The sequence below is a fragment of the Sus scrofa genome, chromosome 7 (assembly GCF_054392235.1).
Source record: "Sus scrofa isolate SSC_HxYL_T2T_F1_AM1 chromosome 7, Sscrofa_HxYL_maternal_Yorkshire_Landrace_v2.0, whole genome shotgun sequence".
Taxonomy (NCBI): Eukaryota; Metazoa; Chordata; class Mammalia; order Artiodactyla; family Suidae; genus Sus; species Sus scrofa.
The window spans coordinates 74,950,922-74,965,530 of NC_139389.1; the positions used below are offsets into that span (position 1 = coordinate 74,950,922).

General features: G+C 36.9%; 1 protein-coding gene across 28 annotated transcripts in view; it reads right to left on the reverse strand.

Moving 5' to 3' along the window:
* The window catches only part of NPAS3 (neuronal PAS domain protein 3), an 876,069-nt gene that overhangs the window by 444,343 nt on the left and 417,117 nt on the right, over positions 1 to 14,609 (reverse strand). For 17 of the 28 annotated variants that reach the window (XM_084969006.1, XM_084969005.1, XM_084969003.1 and 14 more), the window contains one exon: positions 8,452 to 8,534. In XM_084969006.1, the coding sequence (XP_084825132.1) occupies positions 8,452 to 8,534 (83 nt within the window). The remainder of the gene's footprint in view (positions 1 to 8,451; positions 8,535 to 14,609) is intronic. The other 11 variants (XM_084969002.1, XM_084969000.1, XM_084968998.1 and 8 more) reach the window with 1 other exon arrangement.

Consider the following 14,609-nt stretch of genomic DNA (forward strand, 5'->3'; position numbering starts at 1 on the left):
AATGTAGCACTCCAGTTTGTAATGAAAAATCCCTGTAGAGGCAAGCAGTATCAATTAAGCTAATTTGCATATGCAAATATATTCACTAACTTTCTCTTTTTCTATATTTAGTTTTACATTTTCTTACCATTCTAGATCACAGGGAAACTGTAGGGTCACTTACCTTTCTCACTTCCCTCTGTTAGAGCTAGATATGCCTGTATTAGTTGAATTTTATTTTATTTTAGCACTGATGTCCAGCAGGACTGCGCTCTGTCAACAAGGGCCATAAGGAAAAAGAAGCTGCAACTTCCCCAGAGATGATCATTTCTTTTATACTTGTAAGGTCCAGTAAAATAATACATATGGGTGAAACTCCAATTCATCAATAAAATAGAAAATAGACTTAACATACCACTCTCACAGAAGTCTTTCAAAAACACTACCATCAAAAGTAAAATCAATGTTGACTAGGCTATGCAGCATCTTAAATAATAATTTTTATGTTCATATTACTTTTTGAGTTGTTTTAGGTATTATTCGCTTTTCTTTGTCCAGATATTTGAACTGTACTAGTCAATCTTTTATTTTCTCTTGCTGGATAGGAAGAGGCTGATACCAAGAGATTTGGCATTGTCCAGCCCCAGCCCAACACAGAAGTAGCTCCTTTGGCTTACATACCCAGTCTACTTCCTCTAAAGATCTTAGTCTTCTAGGCATGACCAGTCCTCAGTCACTGAAGCAGTGCTGTGCCTTGAAATACTTAAATGATGACAAAGATACACAACATCACAAGGTACTTTGAACTTTGTTTTCCTTATTATATGAACCACACATTTTTAATTATTTCTGGTAAAGAAATTATGTGTTCTCATTTTTTTAATAACAATTCAGCAGGACCAAAAATAGCATGTACACCAACCAGTCATGATTCCAGGGTAGGCTCTTAAGCAATCTTCAAACTATGTGTAGCACTGGAAACTATGTCTAGTCACTTATGATGGAGCATGATGACGTGAGAAAAAAGAATGTATACATGTATGTGTCACTGGGTTACCATGCTGTAGAGTAGAAAACTGACAGAACACTGTAAACCAGCTATAACAGAAAAAAAATAAAAATCATTATATATTAAAAAAATGGAAACATAGAACTTAAATGTAAATCCTGATCTTACTTTATTCTACATCTGATTCATAACACCCCCTTTTAAACCTAGGCTCTTCTTTTACTTCTACTCTCTCTTATTCCGTGGTTTAAGGTGTTAAGAGAAAGGAAAAAACACATGATTGAATCTGACATTTCATTGAGATCTATGGTGTCATCCGTTTTACCCACATAAATATCTGATGACTTTGCCTATCAATTGCAATAATAGCTACATTTGAGTTCCCTTCTTCTCTACCATTTTAAGAAAATACATACTGCAATTAAACTGTTCTACTAAAGTAATCACCATATCTATGTCTTATACTAGAGAACTGTTCTACTGAAAAATGATCCTTTCAAGAACAATTATTTCCCCAGTTATGTTGAGCAAGACAGGCAGTCATGAAGCTATTCTGCTCAGCTTTTTCTGAACCCACCCCCCAGGCAAAGAACCTCAGGTATTATGATATTGGAATGTTCTTGGTGATTCTCTCTTGGTTTTCCTCAAGGGGTCTGCCCAAGGAGGTCTCTCTCAGTACAGAGTTTGAATGTTCCAAGAGTAAGACGAAAATTTCTTAATACCCAGAAATGATGCAGGGTCAGTGACACAGACACAGGAGGGTTCATGCAATACAGACTAGTTCAAAACTAACACTAGAATACCACACTTCTACCATTATATCCCTTTAGGGCATTTCTTACGGAGTATTTTTATTCTCCCAAGACTTCATTTATATAAAAATTACAGTTTTCTATCATTTATGTACAAACATATGGGTACTTATGATTACAGTCATCCAAGTCACAAAATTTCATTTCTTTAAATATCCAAAGCTAGTTATGGATTAAAAAAAATACTTTAATCACTTTATAAGTAATAGTTATTAGTAATGGTATGTATTACTCAGTGTAATATAACATATACATTCTGCATAATGTATTCACAATGAATACAAACACAAACCCCAAAAACTTCCCACACACAAAGTTTGATTTGACTGCTTTAATACCTGTGAGGTAAGTAAAATAGCATTGTTATGGAGTATGCAAAAACAATACTACAATTTCATGTGACAATTATATAAGCTTTATTTACAGAAAGAAAAAAACTTAAACCCTTCTGCTAAGGGCATGCAAATAATTAAAGCACTCCATTTATAAATCTAGCACCTAAGGGAAAGTCATTCCACTAGTTAATTTTATGAGTTACAAAGATGATATTTGTTACCATTTTGTTTCATTAATTCTGATCAAGTAAAATATGAATATTCTATCTGGTCTCTAAACTGGGAAAGTAAAAGTAAATACCACTCATATTTTTTCATATTAAGGAATCATGAAGTGCGAACCATAATTCCTAAAGAGAGCTTTTAAAGCAGGAACCAAATTAGTGCTTAGTCACAGGTACTATATTCAGGAAAGATCTCACATAATGACCTAAAGTTCCTGGATTTTTTACTTAGCCTGTCAGAAATAGCACAGTTGTTCAATCTTGCTCCCTTGCCCTCCTGCTCCTCCTCTGATTAATAAGAGTCAGAGAAGAAAAAAGTCAACTCAAATGCCTTGAGTCATGGCCAATGCCTACACGTCACAGTCACGCACTTGCAAGACTGACATCACTGAAGACCTCAACTCTCCTGCAGAAGATGCCCTTATCCTGAAATTCATGCCTGAAACAGCTACAGGTTCACGAGGGTCACAGTCATCACACAGTGGGGAGGCTTTGTGTATATGATGTGAATGATGCTCCAGTCTAGGTGATGGCCTTGCCTACATGCATTGGCGTTGGATCATTAAATTGGGAAGTAACTTTGCAACAAGTGACAAGTTGAATCCCACCCCCACTCCCCCAAGTAGGACAGAAGTCACATTTTAAAGCATCTGCCAAACTTTTTTAATTTTCCCAAGAACATACACAGCCCATAAGATATACACAGCAAACACACATACTGCAATTCACAGACTAAGTGGGCCAAAAATTAAGGAGTCTTTCTTCATCCACTATCTCCAACTCTCTACACTAAAGGATCCTTAACACACTTTTCCCTAAAATATTACTGGGACCATGAGTAACGGGGAGGTTTGGCAGCTGGGGAAGAGGGTTCCCACGTATTTCCTGAGCCCTGCTGTTCAGAATCTATCCCTGTTTTACCTTCTATAGTCCATCAGTTCCCTAATCCTGTTCATTCCAAATATAAATTCTTTCCCTGTATTACCATGGTCTTAAAAAAGTGTCATCATTTTTTGTCAAGTATTTATAATGTACTGTTATCACCCTGGGTTCAAATCTAACTCTTACCTAACTAGCTATGTGAGCTTCAGTGAATTATGTAAGTTTTCTAAGAAATTTTAGTTTACTCACTTCTAAGACATGAATAACCACAGCACTTGTTTCAAAGTACGTGTTGTATTAAATCATGATATAAGAAGGGTATTTAACACAATACATAGAACTTAATACATACCAAAATTCAATAAATTTAAGCTAACATCAAAATGGATTCGATTTTTTCTAATTAAAACACACTTTGCTTGGTATTTGCATTAGAAATGCAAATGTACAGATATAATCAAAATACTCAATGGCAGGAAAATGGTTCAATAAATTATGATACATCCATAGTATGGAATGGCATATAGCCATTAATAATAATAAAAGTTTATCCTTTCTTAATGCAGACATGACCACTAGATATTGATTTTTAAAAAGCTGATTGCTAAAAGCATATAAGTGACCAATGCTTGACCCCATGCATCTCAGAAATATAAACATACTCTAACCACCTTAAAAACACTAGTGTTCCTGTAACACTACCTTCTCATCTCCCACCCGCCCTCTACCACAAACATCCAGGCATTTCTACCTTCTATCATTCCTTAGGTTTGTCTTCTGCACCTAAAATGTTTTACCACCAATTGTTTTAATTGACAAAACCAATGACCTCTCTTTAGTATTTATTCTACAAAGGATTTATCCTTAGCCACCTTGTTTCTGTTAACACTCCTCCTAAGCAAAATCAAATCCTGTGGTTTCCTCTTACCTTCCTGTCTACTCTTTTCTCATTTTTCACTTGCATTTTAAAATGATGATGTACACAGGACTGCCTCTGCCCAGCCTTCTTCTATCTTTGTTCCACATTATTTCCATCAGTCTACAACTCCCTGCTTGACTTGCACAGTGCATTGATAGACTGGTGATTAGAACCCCCAGCGCTATCTTCTGCCCTAGCCTTGATCTTGCTCTAAAGGATCAGACTCAGGTTTCCAACTGCTTATCTCTTAGGGTCTTGTCTACGTACGAGGATATCCCTTTCAATATCTCTCAGGTAAGTGTATCATTAGGCAGCTAGTTACCAGGCTAGAAAACCTAGGATCGCTGTTAAGCCCTATCATTCTCTAGCCTTTCACATCTAATTGATACCATGTGTTAGTAATTCTTCTCAATTCCAAACGTGTGTCTCCAGTCATAGAACTTCTATCTTGGAGAAGATCTTCATTTGGACTATTGGAATGTTGTCATAATTTCCTAAACAGCCTCTTTATAACAGCCTCTAGCAGCACAAAGGCTTCCTAGACACTGTATTTTAATAAAAACTCCAGGAAGAAACCAAATATTTATCTTATCTCCTGCATGAAAGCCTTCTGTTTTTTGTTTGTTTTTTGTCTTTTGTTTTTTTAGGTCCACACCCACCAGCATATGGAGGTTCCCAGGCTAGGGGTCGAATTGGAGCTGTAGCTGCCGGCCTATACCACAGCCGCAACAACATGGTATCTGAACCGAGTCTGCAGCCTACACCACAGCTCACGGCAACGCTGGATCCTTAACCCACTGAGCAAGGCTAGGGATCAAACCCGTGTCCTCACAGATGCTAGTCAGGTTCATTAACCACTGAGCTACAATGGGAACTCCTTGCATGAAAGCCTTCTCCATGGGCCCTTGCTGGTTACGGAATCCTGGCTTGGCTCACTGGGCCTGTTGCAATATGGCTCATAATTTCTCCAACTTTATCTCTGTGCATGTGAAGAAGCCATCAAATATAATATCTTAACAGCCCCCCAATAAGAGCTATTATGATGTGACCCATACCTTCGTGTTTGACATTTCTTTGACTGCAATATTCTTCCTCCATCTTTTCCTAGTAACCTCCAATGCATCCATCTACCAACTCTGAGAAGTCTTCTTTGATGCTTTGTGTAAACCCAGAGCCTCACTCTTCCATGGCCCCACAGTACTTGAACAGGGTGATGTTTATCGCTTTACAAAGCCTTGTGGTTCTTTCCCCAAATGATTGCAAGCTAGTGAAAGAGAACAGCCACAGGCCTACTACAGCAAGTTCTATGTTGTTACTAAGTATTTTTTATTTTTTTGCTAATGATAATAAACTGTGATATTAGAGATCATGCCTACCTTATTTTTCAGATATTTGCAAAGGAAGGAACGGTAGGGGAAAGGGAAAAAAAGAATCCAGTCTCCATGAATTAATCAGATCCAACTACTGAACTTCCTGAAGGAAAATAAGGAAACCATCTTACCCTATGAAACCACTGAGATACTGTGAATGTGGTACAGACACAGATCCATGGGTTTGAGAGTTCTCCTGCTAAAGAGGAGATAACTAATCAGCTCCCTTCGAGAACGCCCTTCTTGTTACTATTACTTCCCAAAACCCTTCCTGCCTGTGTTTCTAGCTTATCATTTTGAGGAGAATATATAGCTCTTCCCCTCCATAACCTTAGGTATTACAACTGAATGAAAGGAATTTCTAGTTTCTATGATACGTCCAAGACTATCTAAGTGCAACCACACTTGCATGCCTGACTTCCTTGAAAGCATCCCTACCAAACCACCTAGAGCTTGCCTAAGACCAGAGGCTCTGACTATGTTCAAAATATAGAGAGCCCTATCTGCAAGTTTTTTTTACATGACGGTCATTTTATTTCTTCAATTTTTACATATTTCTATTTTTTTTTCCCCTACACTCTGAGGCCACACAGGATGTATCTAAACATTTGTGGGCTTTTTGCCTAACACCTTCAAATAGATAGAGAGGACATTAATGTCTCTTTTAATCCATGTGTTTTCCACATTTACTTCACCAAGCCCTTTGCCACACCCCACATAACATGATTTCTAATTATTCCACTCCAAGTGATATTTAGCTATGTGTCTCTTGAAGAGTATTTTCTAAGGTGGTGAGACCAAACCAGCAGCCTCATTTAGATCTCTGCTATCCCTATGAAGTCCAATGCGGAACTGGCATGAAGGACAGCCACTCTGTACTGTATTTCTACACTGCACTCAGTGAGCTTATGTTCAATTCAAATTCCTGCAAGTTCCCATTGTGGTTCAGTGGGTTATGGACCTGACTAGTATCCATGAGGATGCAGGTTTGATCCCGGGCCGTGCTCAGTGGGTTAAGGATCCAGCGTTGCCGTGAGCTGTAGCATAGGTCACAGATGAAACTCAGATCCCACATTGCTGTGGCCGTGGCGTAGGCCAGCAGCTGCAGCTCTTATTTGATCCCTAGCCTGAGAACATCCACATGCTGTAGGTGTGGCCCTAAAAAGAAAAAAAGCCCGCACACCGTGACATTTTACCTGTTAATAGATACTGTAATTATTCTAGAGATAAGTAATCCAGAATTTAAAGTATACAAGAGGATGTGCATAAGTTATAAGTAAATACTATGCTCTTTTATATAAGGGACTCAAGCATCCAAGATTTTGGAACCCCAGGGCTCCTGAACTAATCCCCTGAAGATATAGAGGCACAGCAGTATACATGGCATCACTCATACAAAACTCATAAAGGAGATTCTGAACAAAGAATGTATAGGAAAGAGGGAAATAAATATCCAAAGATCTAGAAAGAAATGTCCATTCTGTATCCCTGAAATGAATCCACTGCAAAAGTAATTCAAACCTTAATGTGCACAATAGAAGAGCATCCCTCAAGATACAGTTCAAGAAACATCAGTTCTATGGGATGTTAGCCCATATTATTGGAGAAATGAGAAATAGCAGAATAAACAAAAACAGGCTTTTCAGGGCCTTAAACTTGCCAATGTGAGTTGTGACATCTCAGACCTAATAAAACATCAAAATTACCTCAAGTGATTATTAAAGATAACAAATTCCTGGGTTTCACCCTGAAGAGCCTGATTTTGTTGGTTCCAGTGAGACCCAGGAATTTGTCCCTTGAACAAGCATCTCAGGTGGCACTGGAGCTGTCAGCCAAGGAACCATTTTGGAAAGCCATGGGACTGACCATGGAGAAGCTGACAATAAAAGTTTCCATTTGCAGAAATAATATGCTATATTCAATACTACTTTTGGCCATTTAGAAAAATTAAAGTATAAGAAAGATCTTTAAAAAAATAACTCTCAATGAACAGGTATCTGGAGTTTAGCTTTATTTTAACCCAAATATTATCTAAGAAAAACATAACCATCTTTTTCAAGTAAGATGCCTAAGTATCCCAAACATGTCTGCTTCTCTAATTCCATGTCAACAACGTATTTCATACAGTAAAAAAATAAATAAATAAAAAATAAAAATAAATAAATAAAAAAAAAACTTGGCCAGGGCAACATTTATCATGGAAAGAGAAACAATATAGAACAATTATCCCTGGATTAAGGAAGATGTGTAGAATGGATCACAAAATCTTAAAAGTTTGGATTAAGAGAGGTGCTAAGTTTGGGATCAATTTTCTTTAGGACCAAATAAGTACGGGTCCATTCTAGTCGCCTTCACATTTATGTGTCATGAAAATCTCTGGGAAAAATAAAATTACTATTATTTGTCTCCCTTTACTTATAAATATACTATGACATCTCATCCTGATAAAGTCTGTAATTGGGGAAGCAAACATTAGGACTGGAAGCATTTATGAAAACAAACTCAAGCAAAGAACAACTGAAATTTGGCAACACATACAAATGTCACATTACTTTTACAACAAAATTTTGCTCTCCCAAAAACAATATATAGCTCCAAAGACACACACATATGTCCACTTACGAATGCAGCACACAAAATAATTTTGGGAACAGCCAGCTACTATACATTGTGCATCAACTGAATAGTGCAATTCATCTCAATTATTACAGCACAAATAATACTTGCCCTCCCTTTCTCATTAAAATTCTCTCAAGGGATGGCTTTCTAAAAAGAAAAAAAATAAATTCATAAGAACTTCAGAATTCCAAGATAAAACAGTAACATAGCTGCAATTTTAAAAAAGCATTTTAATAAAAAACTAAACAGACGTATTTTTCTTAGTAAAATATAAGCAAGCTTCTTTTTTTTATTAAAGGTACCTGCAAAATGTGACTTCCCAAATGTGCTTCAAATACTTCAATGGCCAGTGCACTGGGGCTTCTCCTTCTTTGTGCACCTATAACTTAAAAAAAAAAGAAAGAAAGGAAAGAAAAGAAAGAAAGAAATTAAGTTGGAGCTCCGATTCACACCTTCAACTTCATTTCTCTGTAATTGTATCACTAGCTAGCTACTGAATCAACGAGATCTGAGAGAAACAAAACCCAGTGCTAATTTGGTTCTGAGTTCAGACCAAAATCAAAGCCTGTGCTGAAATTACAACTTAGAATAGCGACTTCTATAAGCATTAAAAATCATAACCAGACTTAAAAAAAATCATTTTTGGTTTGTTTTTCCTACATTGGAACAAAAACATAGGCTTGCTCACATTCTTTTAAAATAAATTAGTACACTATTTTTTCTTAAAATTTATGTATTTTTTTGGGACACACCCATAGCATGTAGAAATTCCCGGGCCAGGGATTGAACCAACACCACAGCAGTGACAATGCCAGACTAGGCCAACAGGGAACTCCCTACAGAGAACTCCCTAGATGTTATTTTAAAAGTATATACATATTGCCTTTCCTCCCACAGAAACCTAAATATTTCATATCCTCCAGGCTAGAAAAATGCAAACATAATTTTTGTAATGTTCTAATGCAATAACTTTATCATAATTTAATAAGCACAACATGTCAGCTAAGAGATTCTCATTAATGACTGTTTGCACTAGTGTTAAGTGTCTCAGGATGGCTGGATTTCATATTTACTGAACATTCATGTGTAACTATTCCTACAGGATCTACAGGAAGCCCAGGTGGATGCCTGCCCAGCATGTGTCTTGCCAAGGTCAGTGACTGTTTTCTTAACCAAATACTCCTCTTCTCCTACTAACATATAGTTGGTCTTTCTCTTCCTGGCATATTCTACATGTGTTGTTTGCAGGCACATACACCCACTGAACCTCCCAGTACTTAACAAAGGAGCTCAATGCATGGTGTTTGTGGGTTGCAGAGTTGAAGTTCTTCTCTTTACAAATTTTCTTTTACATGGAGTCACAATTGCTTTTAAATATGTTCTTAGTATTTTCTCTGTTTTAAAAAGTTCTCAAACATAAAAATCTAATTTTGCTTTATCGTAGTTTATCAAAGAAAATATTCAGAACTTTTCCATATTCCAACAAGTAAATTCCTGCTTTTCTAAAAATTTTATGACAGACCCCTATTCCCTCAAACCAAGACACTATAAATTGGAAGTAAAGTCAAAATCCTCCACTTTCTTAAATTCCCAAAACTTTCAGCTAGTTGACAAGAAAATTCCAGCGAAATGATGCCGGGATAATTCTGCTTCGTTTCAATTACTAAGTCAGTCAGTTGGATCCATAGCTTAGTAGGGATTATAATATAAATGTACTTATGATTATTGTGCTGTGCAAAAGTAGGCAGTTTACCCCTGCAATTGTGAGCTAATGTCTGCCTGCCATGTCTGAAAGGCACTTTGAAAATAGCATGAGTGGTAAGTATCATTATTATTGGCAAGAGGAAATAAAAGGGGCAGGTTTTCAATGGGAAAATTTATAAAATATAATTGAAGAGTGATTATTATCCAAGAATATTCCCAGTGAAAGGGATCTTAGAGATCTGTATTCCAACTTCTTCATTTGCTTCAGAAGTCAAACATACAACCAATAATCTCAAAATAAAAAAATCATTTCTATCCTAAGATTAATCATTACTATAAGTATAGACATGAGGTTTAAAATTTTTTTAATATTAAGATGTACTTAAGACAGTACTTCTGCATGTGTGTATGCATTTCTGATTAATTTCCTATTCTAACATGCACATTACTCCCTTCAAAACTCCTTTGGCATTTTTGATAATGCAGCTGTCTTGCTGAATACTGTTTTCAGTTTCTAGAGTGTTAATTGCACATTATGGTAGCTTGGTGTGAATGATCCCACATGAATAAAATGTGCCGTTCTTTTTTTTTTTTTTTAAAAAAAGATTGTTGGGGGCAGGGGAGCTTTTGGGGAAGCAGAAGTGGTGAGTTGAAAAACTTCAAAAGTGCTCACTCTGTTTTTGAGGCAGTAATTAGGATCCAGAAAGCTCCTTATTAATAGTTCATAATTCGAGGGCATTTCAGGACTTCCAATTATCAAGTTCAAAATGAACCATTGTACCTCACAGAAGTAATGGACTGATTTTAGAGAATACAGACTATTCTGTAAAGAACTGGATTAAGAAGGGGCCAGTATAGCAAGAACCACCAACCTACGGAGAACTCTAAAACATCACAGGAAATGTAAAGAGCGTGTTTGTTTACTAGAAGGTCCCCAAAGCATGCTCCAGTAGCAACTGCCTCCCAGAAGCATGGAAACAGGTGGCTGCAGTAGGGTGCTGCAGGGGTTATACAAGCGTGGCCATTGACGGCCTTTCTTTTCCTGCTTTTTCTCAACATAGGGCTCAGCAATTCTTTAAAGGTGCTAATGCATAAATAATCGGAGTTGTGTTTAAAAATATATTAATCAGACTGGGGATCCTGCATGTGTTCATCAGGTCTTATATGCATTACATCCAATAACTACCTGCAGAGTTATTCTTCTTTGTTCTTCAGATCCTCAAGAAATCTGAGTCTGCATCTTAGTACATGCTAGCACAACACACAAGTATCTTGTAAGTGGTTTCATGCTTTTTTATTCAATGGCATTTTTATGGCACCGGAACTTCTCTTGATTTATATGTTTTGCACTTATGCAGGTGATGTGGGGCTGTAATGACAGTTCCTAATTTTACAACCAACATAAATATGTTAAACAGACGCCTGTTATGCCCCTGTTAGAAACCCAGCTCTAACTCTACCATTATTGGTAACTGAAAAGACATTAAATATGCACGTTTTATCTTGTACTTTTCATCCTACCACATTTGGCATTTTGAGTTTTAAGACAGTAATCTTATAACTCAGGAACAATGCAAACATAGCTATTTTGTTCCTCTACGTTAATTTCATTCTGTTTCTGGAGTATCACTAATGCCTAGAGAAAAACTAAAGAGGTGTGTCCTCGATGAGACCCATCATTCTCAGCAAAGTAATACACTGCTTATGAAGATGTCTCAGATTTTGGTATTTTGGAAACTGACAGTTTCTAAAACCATTTGGTAGCCCACACACAATACATACTTATTATTGCTGACTAGGGCAATGTTTCATCTGGTCTACAGACATTTCATTTATTTGGCTGTTCAATTAAAAGACATTGCTTTTTGAAATTTAAAGAACACTAAATTAACCCCCAAATGCACAGCACATTGTGAAATAAATGAAACATGTAATCCTGTGTCTATGAGGATTATAGTTCCTAAGTCACTGACAGTGAGATGTGAGTGTTGTGTAAGTTGAACAGCTTATACAAACTGCTAAAAGAAAAAAAAAAAATCAAGCCAAAGGAATATTGTAATTCAAATTCAATTCGGCATTTACTGAGTACCTATTTGATGCTGAAAACTGCCAGCTACTGGTAAGACAACTAGTGTTATAAAACCTAATAAATGTTCCATAAGAAAATTTTAAACAATTCAAAACAACCTAGGCCCAGCATATAATTATCAAGACCACAACATGACTATCTCAGGGTTTTCAAGGTTAAAAATAAAATGCCAAGAGTCTTAAAAGACTTTATATGCAAGAGATATATAGGAAGAAAGATTTTTAAAGTCAGCTAAAGAAATGCTGATTGTCTCAGAAATCTAAAATAATAGGATAAATCATCAGGATCATGCATTTGGCCTTTCTCTCATTAAAACACAGAAGACACAGAAAAGAACCCAAATCTGAAACATGTATTTGAAAAATTAGTTTTGTCCCCCAACAATGTCAGCAAAAATGCTCTAATCTCAACTCTTCTGCATAACCTTGTGAGATAGTCTTTGAAAATTAATTAAGTGCAGTAAAAGACAATCCCTCTTTGGGGAAATCTACCACACACTCCCAGTCATATTCCTGCCGGTGCCCGTCACCTTCGGGGATGCGCAAACGCCAGGAAGGCTGAGGATTATTGCTCAGTGGGAGTTTGACCTATTCAGCCAAAAGGTCAGCTTGCCACAGAAGAACCCATTACAAAACAGAAACAGGACAGCTCAGTGGACACACATAATGAAAGAGGAAAAAGTCAGGAGCCCTTCTTGCCTTGTGTCCTGCTTTGCCCTTTTCCTCCTAGCCCTCCCCACCCCCAGTACTAGAGAAACTGGAGCTGCCCCAGCTCCTCCCTAGCCCAGCTCACAACTGGAAGGCAAACCACTTGTGGGGGAAAGAGAAAGGGGCTCGTTATTTAAGGGATCACTTGAAAAAGATATTCCAAAGTAAAGATGAGTATGACATTGTTTGGCAGGTTTTTCAAGGGACTGTTTAATTTGGAGGAAGTTGGCAGATGGGGAAAACCATCTTAGAGCTACTTTCTCATCCAACTCTGCCTCCCTGGGAAGCAGAACAGCAGGATAGGTGAACAAGGTAGCCTGACGGTTTGGTTGGTGGTATTTCAAGAGTGGAATCATTCACTGAGTAGAAAAGCAAGCTTTATGGCTACCCTATGAATCTGTCATCCAAGAGGCAAGGCTCTGTTCCCACACTGAGCTTGGGGGAAGGGAAGACTAAAGGGCATGCTTAATGGAATCCTGGACATCACTCCCTGGGCTTTAGCACTTGGGCTAAGCAAAGTCAGGGTCTGGGAAAGAATGGAGTACAGAATGCTTAATGAGTCTTTCCATGGCTACCAAAGGGAAGAAAAGGGATTTCCCCTGAAGAATCTCAATTAGCCTCCCTCACTGTAGGGCAAAGGAAACCAGGGAGGGTTTTCCCAGGAGCCTCAGAAGTTTATGAGGTATGAATTTCTGTGTGTGTGTGTTTCCCTATAAAAATAAACGTTTATATGATTTCATTGACTATGGGATCAAATTTTCATTCTGACACTAATTCTCACAGCTCTGCCTACTGGCCAAATTCCCATTTTGTACCCTTTCAACACTAACTCCTCAGTGCGTGCATATCAGGTTGCAATGGAGATGACTCACTGAAATAACTAGTTTAACCCACAGAATGGCTCGCTAACAGAAACTCTTGTCAAAAGCAGGATACCTAGAGTTTCCACACAAGGCATCATGCAAATAACTGAAAACAAATAATAACAATGCTTTTTCAATGTATTTTCACAAAGATCAGTTTTGTGCCACTTAAAATTCTGGATAACTGAGGAACAGAGAAAAGAATAGGAACAAGTACTGCTAATCTGGGATTTGAATGTTAAATTAACACTAAATATAAGAAAGAAAACCTCCTATTTTCAAAAATAGTACCATTTAGGTTTATTCTTAAATTCATATTAGGATATTTTTTAAAATAAAAAGATATGTCTTCATGATTCATATCCCAGAACCCATTAACACATTATATTACCAATTTACACAAAAAGTATTTAATCCATTAAAATAATTGAAATTCTAAGAAGTCTTATGCTGATTCAAAAATTCTTTGATGCAGTGCATTTAAATTTCTCCCACAATTTAAGTGTGGATTGAATACATTAGGGAAAAGCATTAAGAGTGATATGACTATGAAAGTATTAATATTTACAAATGAATTGCTGAATTTAAGAAGAAGGAACCAAGTCCACTTTCCTCAAAAAAGCTATCTGTATATGGCTTAAACTGGTGCAAATTATGGGGAAAACCCACAACATTCAATAGATCTATTTAATCAAGGATGTGTTTATCAAGCACTTCTTATCTTCTGGAGAACTAAACAGGATTCACGTATTTTTGAAAACTTTTCTTTACAAAACTTTTCTCCATCAAAATGGCAAAGTTGTCTAAAAGTGAAATAGCACCTAAGTATTACTTTAATCAGTCTTGACAGTGTTTTTGTATAAATTACAGGGACTTCTTTACAAAGTTTCCATTTTTAAGAGTCAGATGGCCCATATGCCTTTCTTTTCCATTGAATGAAATGAGAGTCACCAAAGTAGCTATTTCTTCCATCTGTAGCTGGGGAAAGAATACAATAGCCATTCTCTGACAATATGTAAGTTACTATAGGAGCTGTTATGAGATGTACATTACATAGGCTTCACATGAAGTGATGAATATTCTTCATACGAGAATCC